The 10,403-nt window shown below is 46.4% G+C and overlaps 1 protein-coding gene across 2 annotated transcripts; it reads left to right on the forward strand.

Moving 5' to 3' along the window:
* The first annotated feature begins 233 nt into the window (after positions 1-233).
* KLF10 (KLF transcription factor 10) lies at positions 234-9,145 on the forward strand. 2 transcript variants are annotated; one of them, XM_035126065.2, is made up of 4 exons: positions 234-413; positions 4,515-4,718; positions 4,916-5,816; positions 6,671-9,145. In XM_035126065.2, exons 1-4 carry the CDS (start codon positions 378-380, stop codon positions 6,928-6,930), a joined length of 1,401 nt encoding a protein of 466 aa, XP_034981956.1. In that variant the 5' UTR covers positions 234-377; the 3' UTR covers positions 6,931-9,145. The 2 variants fall into 2 exon arrangements, with proteins under 2 accessions (XP_034981956.1, XP_034981958.1); XM_035126067.2 differs by having other exon boundaries at positions 4,518-4,718.
* The last annotated feature ends 1,258 nt before the right edge of the window (positions 9,146-10,403 follow it).

The raw sequence follows: 10,403 nt of genomic DNA on the forward strand, positions 1-10,403 counted from the left end.
AGCAACTGGGACTTACCCGAAGGCTGCGCCGGGACACGCTGCCGGGTTTGTGTACACGCCGAGATGACTTTGCCTCCACGCTGCTGGGCAGCCGCTGATCACGCGCAGCCGCCGCCCGCCCATTGGCCAGGACCTCACACACCTTTGCAGGCGATTGGCCGCGCCTGGCGCCCGCCTTTGCTCGCTCTGCGCTGGGGAGCCGCCACCTGAATGGGGAGCTGCCTGCGAACAAAAAGAGAAAAATAAAGACAGCGTCAGGCAGAGAACGCCCGGGGCTGGGAGGGAACTTGTCAACAGCTGCAGCCTCGCTGGTTCAGCATCAGGGCTGCAGCCTGACAAGGGGGTAGGGAAGAGAGAGGAGCCTTACATCGGTGGTCATGCTGAATTTTGGAGCTTCTCCTTTCCAGCTTACTGTAAGTATATCTATCCGTCCATTGCAAGAGTCATTTGAAGCGGCGGAGTGAATTGAGGGGCGGGGACCAAGCTTTCAGCTGGGGAAAAGTGCTTTTGGCGGAGAAGGGAGGGGGGAAAGATGCGATTTCTGTTAAGAGATGGAAAAGGCGCATTTGTTCAAAAGGGCAACGTAGAGAAAGATCCGGCTAGCTTGAGGTGTGTCTCGATTAGAGGCTTTTAAGAAGCGAAAGACCTGTTGGGGAGGAAGGAAACGGGGCTTAGTGGAACCCCATTTTTTTTTGCAAGGGTGTGTGTGTGTGTTGTGAAAACGAATATTTGGTTGATAAACGGTTGTGTGCAGCGAGGTGTAAGAACTGAGGTGCAGTGCATAAATGTTGCTACGCAACACAATTGGATTATATATAAGTTTGCTAGGGGCTTTTGGGGGGGAGGGGAGGCGAAGCTTTTGGAAACTGCCTGGAAGGGAGTATGGCTACAGGGAAGCATCTGGTGGGGCCCTCTTCGAGGGGGAACCTTTCGGTATGTGGCCTGATTCTATGGTGAGAATCCTGTATTGCAGCAGGGGGTTGGGCTAGATGACCCTCGGGTCCCTTCCAACGCTATGTTAGGCAACTCTTAAAAGTGATTTGAGTGAAAAGGAAAACAGCGGGCGGGGGGAGGGGAGAGATTGAAAGACCCTTAAAGGCTGCCGAGGAAGGACAACTACTGTATTGTGGAATTATCCGGAAATAAGGGATCGGAAAAGAAGCTGGTAGAAAGTAACCCCGCGTGAGGAAAGAGGTGAGGGAGGTCGGGAAATGAAGAGGCGGCATGTGGTGGAGGCAGGCAGCTCGCTTAGAGAACCCCAACGCGAGGAAGGGAAGGGAGGAAGCACACAGGGCGTGAGTGAGACCCAATGTGTGTGTGACTGTGGGCTCGGTGAAGTGATTTTGGGGGCGCCCGTCGCCAGGACTTGGGTGGGTGGCGGCCCTGAGGGGGCGAGGCCGGCCCCGGGGTAGGTAATAGTATGACTGGAGGAAAGCGGGAAGAAGCCGGGCGAGGGCGAGCCGCATTCCGAGAGCGGGCGAGGCGGGCCTTCCAGAAGAAAAGGGCGCCGACCGCTTGCTTGCCCCATTCCTCCGGGCGAGGCGCCCATAGGCACCCGCTTTTTGGTGTGCATTCGCCCCTTTCCTTCCGCCTCATAGACGAGCCTGGGCGAGAACTTCTCCCGCCCCCACATTTGCAGGCGGACGCCTCTTTCTGTTCCCTGCAAAGCTCATTGGATTCGGGGGCGCCGCGCTAGGGTAGCGCTGCAGCCTCGAGGGCTTGGCTTTTCTGTGTGTGCGCGCGCGGCTGCCTGACGCCCATCAGGTTCCAGGAGGAAGAAGCAAACATTCGCACGGCTGCTGGTGCCTTTTTGGGAGCGGGCCCGGCCTGCCCAAACCCACGCACAGGAAACGGGTGGGTGGGGTGCCTCCCAGAAAAAAATGTGCATTTACAGAAGCCTCATGAACCGGTGGGGTGGAAGGGTTGGGGCGCTGAGCTCAAGGCTCGCCCCCGCGCTGGAGATATATGTGGACGAGCATCATCAGCTTTTTCCAGCAGCAGCAGCAGCCGAGATCTCTTCCGGCACGCACAGATGCTCGCCTCTGCTCCTTTTGCCTCGAGGCGTGGGAGAGGGAGAACGGGCGGGGCCTGGCGAGAGCTCGAGCAGCCCCTCCCTTCCCCGTCTCTCGCATTCTAGAACGCACGGCAAGGAAGTAGGGGAAAGGTCGCTGAGCGGCAATTCCCAGTTCTCGTTCCCCGAGCGCCGAGCAGCAGCCGCTGATCACGCTTTGTTCACATGTCCCCGCCCACTGAGCCCTCTCTCTCTCTCTCTCTCTCTCTCGGGCGGGGGAGGGATAGCGGCCGGCCAATCGTCTCCCGCGGCGCCCGACCTTGGCGGCCAATGGGCGTCGGGCTGGGCGGTCCTTCGGGAAGCGAGTGCGTGCAGTTTGGAATGGGCGGGCAGGCAAGGCGTGTGAGTCACCGGCGGAGGCTCTCTGAGGTGAACGTGGCTAGGTTCCAAGATCCGGCTGCCGGCGAGGATCTCCCTGCCCCCGCCTTCCTTAGGCCTTGTAGTGGCCGAGCGGCGGAGGATGTAACCAATCCCTTTCTGCGGTTGGCCCTCTGCGCCTTCTCGTGGCGAATAGAGGAGAGCCTGTACGCCGGCATTGCAGCGCGCGCTTTAAGGCTTGGCGCGCGGGTCCAGGGCGTGACTTGTAGGGCAGGCGCCTGGTGCAGGGGTTGCACTTGCCGCTGTATGCACGGGGCTCTTAAAAAGGCGGGTAAAAAGTGTTGCACATAAATTCAAAACGCATGCTTCAGACCTCTGGCTGGGCACAACGGAAAAGTGCGTTTTCCGCAAGCAGGAAACGAGCAAGGAATTTGAGGGGGGTGACTTTTGGGGGGACAAGTTCACAAGAATCCCTAAACCACAATTTAAGGGCCCTCGCCTGGAGCACTTCAAGATAGCCAAGCTGAAGCCCTACAGAAACAGGACTTGGTTTTAATTCCCATGCCATGTGTAGGCCACACATTTTGAGAGAAGCGTAGCTCACTTGTGTTAGTAATGGAATGGATTAGCACAAAGCAAATATTTAAAAACACAAGACTGTGTCCCTAACTTGTCTAAAACACAATGTAGCAGTAAAGGAACCTTTAAGGTTGAAGTCTCTGCATGTTTGCCTGGGGGTATGTGCCACCGAACTCCAGTGACTAATAACTTTCTGAGCATGCGTGTATTGGATTGTGCTTTGGAATAGCAAAGGTGCATCATAAAAATAATGAAATAAGAGTGTAGTAGTAAGTATCCCTGCCTGTCACGCAGGAGACCAAGGTTCGGTTCCCTGATGGGAAGACTTGTCAGTTTCTGAAACTTGTTTTAACATTTGAGATAGCTTGGCTGCTGGGGCATGAGATGCTTAATCTCAGGGTCGTGGGTTCATTCCCCATGTTGGGTACAGGAGGTTGGAACTAGATTATGGTCGTGGTCCCTTCCAACTCTACAATTCTGGGGAAACGGCATAGGACATCACATAGGTGTCTCAAGTGATCTGGGAAACATTTTAAGTGTTTCTACATAAACGTATGGAAGTGAGAGCTGGACCATAAAGAAGGCTGGTTGCCAAAGAATTGATGCTTTTGAATTATGGTGCTGGAGGAGACTCTTGAGAGTCCCATAGACTGCAAGAAGATCAAACCTATCCATTCTTAAGGAAATCAGCCCTGAGTGCTCCCTGGAAGGACAGATCGTGAAGCTGAGACTCCAATACTTTGGCCACCTCATGAGAAGAGAAGAATCGTTGGAAAAGACCCTGATGTCGGGAAAGATTGAGGGCACTAGGAGAAGGGGACGTCAGAGGACAAGATGGTTGGACAGTGTTCTCGAAGCTACGAACATGAGTTTGACCAAACTGCGGGAGGCAGTGCAAGACAGGAGTGCCTGGCGTTCTATGGTCCATGGGGTCACGAAGAGTCAGACACGACTAAACGACTAAACAACAACAACAACATAAACGTGCAGACTGATCTGAATCCGATTGGACTGAAGTACTTTGACATACAGTGGTACCTCTGGTTAAGAACTTAATGCGTTCTGGAGGTCTGTTCTTAACCTGAAACTGCTCTTAACCTGAGGTACCACTTTAGCTAACGGGGCCTCCCCCTGCCGCCGTGCCGTGGCCACACAATTTCTGTTCTCATCCTGAAGCAAAGTTCTTAACCAGAGGTACTATTTCTGGGTTAGCGGTGTCTGTAACCTGAAGTGTGTAACCCGAGGTACCACTGTAAACTGTTTTGATCTAATGAGATACATTGGTTTAACTATAACCATTTAAGCTTAATTGTTTTGTGGACTGAGTTTCATTGAGGTCAATAAGATTTCATTACCATTGGCTGATTACAGTTTTCATGGTATCCAACCTAGGAATAAATAATCCATTCAAATGAGGGGTATAGGAAAGGAGAGGCTCTTAAAAACACTGGAGTTACTACATATAATCTGGTTTTTTAAATATTTGATGAACACATAAGCTTATATTTGCTGTTTGATACTGAAAAACATCCTCTCTTTTTCATAGCAGGAAGGAATGGAGGTGATAACTGAAAAGCAGCACATTAGGAGTGATTTTGAAGCAGTAGAAGCTTTAATGTCCATGAGCTGCAGTTGGAAACCGGACTACAAGAAGTACGTTGAACTGAGACCAATAACACCAGCATCAGATACATCTGAAGAATTTGAGGACAATCTGCTACCTGCTACTGACTTTCAAATATCAGCCTTTGTAAGCTTTATTCAATTATTATAAATTTCTTACTTCCAACTAAATCCTATGCATGCTCCTTCAGAAGGAAATTTACTCCATTTATTGGCACTTGCTCTGAAGAAAGCATGTGTAGAATTGCAGCCTGAAGTTCATAGATCATGCTAATTAATTGTGCTGCTTGGAGAGCTAATCACACCATGTTTTTATTCTTTCAGTGCTTGACTCCGCCCTACAGCCCTTCTGACCTTGAAATGGCTCAGGCAGTCCATCCTGCTGCACCAGCGCCACCTACTGTAAAGAGCAAGTCACTTGTTGACACTTCTGAGCAGGACGCTCCAACAGCTTTTAAGAAGACTGAAAAAGTTTCAGAATCGAGAATGCTGAAAGCACAGGCGACAAGTGTCATTCGCCATACAGCCGATGCTCAGCTTTGCAGTCACATAACCTGTCCAGCAAGAACAGACAGCATTTTGAGGTGTCGGGATGATTGCACAAGGGAAGCAAGGCAACAAGGCAAAGCAAAAGCGAAACAAGATCCATCTTGTGAAACCGTGTCACTGGCTGCTGCAGTGTCTGAAGATAAGCGGCCAAATGTGAAAGAAGAAAAACATTCAGTGTTGACAGTCAGTCCAGTGCCTTTCATGAAGACCACACTCAGTAGTCCTCTGCCTGGTTCAGCACAACCCTCTTCCCTGGTAGTTCCCACATCTCCTGTGCAAGCAGGGGGAGTCCCTCCTGTCCCAATGGTTTGCCAGATGGTTCCACTGTCTGCTAGCAACTCTGTTGTGACAGCAGTAGTACCCAACACTCCCTGCAGTCAGTTGTCACCAAACCTTTGTCAGCCTATGGTGTTCATGGGAGCCCAAGTTCCCAAAGGAGCTGTTATGTTTGTTGTTCCACAGACTGTTGTTCAGAATCCAAAAGCACCTGTGATCAGTCCCAATGGCACCAGGCTCTCACCTATTGCTCCTGCTCCAGGTTTTGCTCCTGCTACAACAAAAATCACTCCATCCATTGACTCTTTAAGAATAAGAAGCCATGTGTGCAGCTATCCAGGATGTGGAAAAACATATTTCAAGAGTTCCCATTTGAAAGCACATGTTAGAACACACACAGGTAAATTTTGCTTGAGAAGCTGGAAATTGTTTTGTTTGTGTGTTTCTGTATGTCATTCATGTAATTCTGAGGTTTCTCCTTTACTGAATTTTGTATTGTGGAAAACATAACAGGAAACCCAAAGTTTTCCTCAACATTATTTCACTTACATAGGAATTTTTCACTAATAGTGCAGTTCTATACATATTGAGTTTAGCTATTTCTCTCTGATATATATGTATAGGACTGCAGTCTTAACAAAGGCTATTGCATTTTTATCTCACTGCTGAGGTTTAAGCTTATGTTTCATTCTGTCACTGTTTTGCTGTTTTAGAATGGCTAGTGTATCTAATAGTGGTACAGACAAGTTAAAGAGGGGTATTATGTAATTATTCACAAATGCAATTATGCCCAAACATTTCAGTAATATTTTGGAGCCTGGCAATTTCCAAATCCAAAATTTTGTGTAATCACACTTCCATGGTTTTGAGACATCAGATTATTTGTGAAAACTAACCTTACTGCAATAACCAGTTGCTAATGCTTTATTTGATGGTTTGAATGCCCATATTCAATAGTAGTTGTCTGCCCACGTACCTTGGATAATGTTGTTGATGGTATAGGGATTCCTCTAGGCTTGTGATTGGAAGTCTGAAAGCTTAATTTGAAGTCTGCTTTTTGGAAAATGGCTGTGCAGGTTGTGGAATTGTAAAGACAGTGATTCTATAAGGTTTTGTCTGGTCTGTGTTGACTGTGCAGATGGGGATTTTTACTTAGAATACTTCTTGTTTTGTTTCTTGAAAATGGGTGCAAGGGAAAAAAATGTATATTCTGTTGGTAAAGAAATGCTCTGTTTCTACCATTTTGTATTTTAGGAGAGAAGCCATTCAGCTGTAGTTGGAAGGGGTGTGATAGGAGATTTGCACGTTCTGATGAACTGTCTCGCCATCGCAGAACACACACAGGAGAGAAAAAATTTGCCTGTCCAATGTGTAATCGACGATTCATGAGGAGTGACCACTTAACAAAGCATGCGCGTCGCCACTTGTCAGCCAAGAAGTTACCAAACTGGCAGATGGAAGTGAGCAAATTAAATGATATTATTGTACCTCCTGTTTCTGATCTTGCACAGTGAAATAACACCAACTGACAATACTGTTAACTAACTACTGTCACTGTGGTTGGAGGTTCACGGTGACACAAAACAGCTTGCAAAATGTCTGTGGTTCTGCACTGTCATCCTTTGATGGTGCAAGAACAGACGGAGAGGCAATGGCTGTCTGTACTTCTGAGAGCAGCAGTGACCAGAAGGGCTGGAGGTTTCCTTTGTACTTGGAGAAGTGGAAGTGTCAATGCCAGCACAAGAATGTGGCTTTAAGTGTGGAAAACAATTCAGCTGCTCAATGCGTCTAGGTTTAAGCCAGAGAGGTATGCAGGTGTTGAAACTTGTGAAGAGGTGTTGTAAACAAAATACGTAAGAATACCAGTTTATGATATGGAATCAGGGATGACCTGTTTATAGCAGAGTGCTGTAATTTCCTTTTGGTTTATTCTCTGAGGCCCAATTATGAAGATGATGGAATTCCACTTGAGTACCTCCATATCTTAGCATATAAACTAAAGCTGTTCCAAACAACTGTTAAGCATAGACTTGAGTGAGAGATGTTGTATGGTTCCAGAGGTGTTAAACTATTCAAAGTTGATCTATTCAATTATTACTACAAGCAAGTCCAATAGTATTTTTACTGTACCCTTAGACAACAACATGATTAGTACCATTAGCTGTACCAGCATCTTTGAATATTTCTGCTTTTAAGTTGTGTATTGTTTCCTGTATACCTATACAGTTCTATACCATTGAATTTTTCAAAACCTTGATACATTGCACTTTGTTTAAAATATAATCCTTAAAGAGTAAACTACGCAGCTTGTATTAAGCAGGAAGGACAAAGGTTGTATGGTATGCTACTTTCTGAAAAGTTACTCTGGGCGATAGTTTATGATAGAAGTATATAAGTTGCTTTTATATATTGAAGGTATAGTTTAAATTTGATTAAAATCAGTAAAATGGGGTTGGTGTAGGAAATGGAGAGAGTAAAGACACCAGCCCCAAATGCTTTTTTCTGCTTTGTATTGTACCATACTGAAAAAAGTGAACTATTGGAGAATGGTGTAATATCTATTTTGTGACTACTGTACTTTAAAATTTTTGCACAATATTTCTTATAATGTACTTTATACCTTGTTTACAATAAAGATACAGTTTTCTTTAATATAAAATGTGTGTGTTCTCACTTAATTTTCCAAGCAAATGAAAAAATTAACATTAAAACCTAAATGCAACACTCATTAAAACATATGTGGCCTTTTCTAAAGTCAGTGAACTCACAATTTGGTTCCACCCTCACAATCATGCAGTGTATAAATGTTACAATTTTTTAAATTAATATTAAAAAAAGATTATCTAGAGCAGTGTTTCCCAAACCTGAGTCTCCAGCTCCTTTTGGACTACAATTCCCATCATCCGTGACCGCTGGCCTTGCTAGCTAGCAATGATGGGAGTTGTAGTCCAAAAACAGCTAGACACCCAAGTTTGGAAAACACTGATCTAGAGCATGGTACTGTGCATCAAAATTTATTAGTCCATATATGTTCCCTTCAGTAAGTGCCTGTAAACACAAACCCTGAGTCTTAAAAATAATGTTATATATTTGCATCCATACTATAGACCCCAACATGGAAAATCTTATTTGCAGCATGGTTGATTAAGCCTGCCCGATTACAGGCAGGTACCTCTATGACACTCCTCCCACCCCCACCTTTGTTGGTCTCTTTCAATTTTGATTTGTTGAAAAACAAGGGGGGGGGAATCTATTTCATATTTCTGATTGCTGGAATGGGAGGTTGTCCCTTGCTCTTTCTTACATTAAAATAAAAGCTTCGTGGTGTGTATTCTTGCTTGTAAATTTTTAAAAGAACATTAGCAGCTTCACACTGGCCAGCAGGCCTGTGCAGAGGGGAAAGGCAGCCGGGTACGCTTCCCCTGGGCCTCAGAGGGCTAAGCTGGTCAGTGGGGGTGCCTGCCAGACATGCTGTCATGCCAAGAACACCCCATGCCTCCCAGACGCCCTTGGGCCTCAGATAAGCTATGCACAGGCCTACTAGCCAGCTTAGCTTTATTATGCTTGTGTTTGTCCTTCAATAGGTATTTCAAGGTGAGGCTGTCCAGAATGCTGACTGTAGAGATCTGAAGTGCTCTGGATGAATGTTTCCAAGCTAAACAGCATTTTTTTAAAAAAAAAAAAGTTAAATGAACCCTTTAGTTTCTAAAAATGAAATAAAATTTGTTAGATGAGTTTCAGTTGGTACTGCTTGACGGCTTGAGGATTTGGACTAGGCATTTGAGCTGAAGCCACTTGAGTGTCTGACCTTTGACCTTTCCATACAGCATTCAGAAAAAGTTGCACAGGCAGTAAGAATTGCCTTAGCTGTAGTTGTGGTATAGGAAATCTGGCCCAGCTGCGCGGGCTGCCAACTCATTTACAAGTCCAATTCAAAATGCAGACGACTCTGGGGTTGGCAGCGGCGCTCATCTCACTTTTAGTGGCCGAGGGAGCCAGCGTCATGTGGCCAGCATGACTAAGCTGTTTCTGGCGAACCAGAGCAGCGCACGGAAATGCTGTTTATCTTCCTGCCGGAGTGGTACCTATTTATCTACTTGCACTTTGACGTGCTTTCGAATTGCTAGGTTGGCAGGAGCTGGGACTGAGCAACGGGAGCTCTGTCGAGGGGATTTGAACCGCCGACCTGATCAGCAAGCCCTAGGCTCTCTGGTTTAGACCACAGTGCCATCCGTTAATTGTATTACTGTGTATTTTATTGTCACTTGAGACTTTTTTTGGTGGAAAGCAATTAACAAATTGGAATCAAAAATAACAAACTCCGTGAAAAAGTCAAAAGCCCATGCACCTCCCAAATTAATTTCATAATCATAAGATTCTGTATCTCACTCAAATCGCTTGGATCGAGGCAGCAATCACATTCTCAAACGTCGCCATGAGGTCCTTCTGGAACAAGGCTGCTGTCCTGCTTCTAAATCAGGTAAGTGTTCGAAATATCCAAAACATAAGCACATTGCCAAACTGAAAGGCTCCGTGATCAAATGGGTCAGCCAGCCCTTAGGGCTATTTTTAAATAGTACAGACATGTTGACATACAACACTGAGAAGTGTAAATACCTTTCATTGGTAGTCCTGCATTTAAAGTGACTAGGAGGTTCATAGGTCACAGGAATGGACAAGTGACCCAGCCGGTTATGCGATTCTGCTGTAACATTGCACTTCTCAGAACTGACCTTTAATATTCATAGCATACATTCTCTACTGGTAGAAGATGCCTTTCCTTTCCCTCTATTTTTCTCTAGTCCTCTTATGTTTTAAATGTTCTGCGTTCCTCCCAAATTGATAATTATCTGTAGGCATAAGTGTCAGCTCCCTGCGCGTCTGAGCACCCACAAAATTCCCCATGAAGGGGCTGGGCACCCACAAATTTTGGCACCAGGGCCATGCACACTGCATGGCACCCATGGTCCCAGGAACCCATGGTCGC

This window comes from Zootoca vivipara, chromosome 8 (assembly GCF_963506605.1).
Source record: "Zootoca vivipara chromosome 8, rZooViv1.1, whole genome shotgun sequence".
Lineage (NCBI taxonomy): Eukaryota > Metazoa > Chordata > Lepidosauria > Squamata > Lacertidae > Zootoca > Zootoca vivipara.

What these genes read in the sequence shown, in the direction of transcription:
- KLF10 (XM_035126065.2), top strand. Translation starts at nt 378, where the DNA reads ATGCTGAATTTTGGAGCTTCTCCTTTCCAGCTTACT. An exon ending in CTTCTCCTTTCCAGCTTACT is followed by an intron (nt 414 to 4,514) that starts GTAAGTATATCT and finishes TCTTTTTCATAG; the next exon opens with CAGGAAGGAATGGAGGTGAT. An exon ending in ACATGTTAGAACACACACAG is followed by an intron (nt 5,817 to 6,670) that starts GTAAATTTTGCT and finishes TTTGTATTTTAG; the next exon opens with GAGAGAAGCCATTCAGCTGT.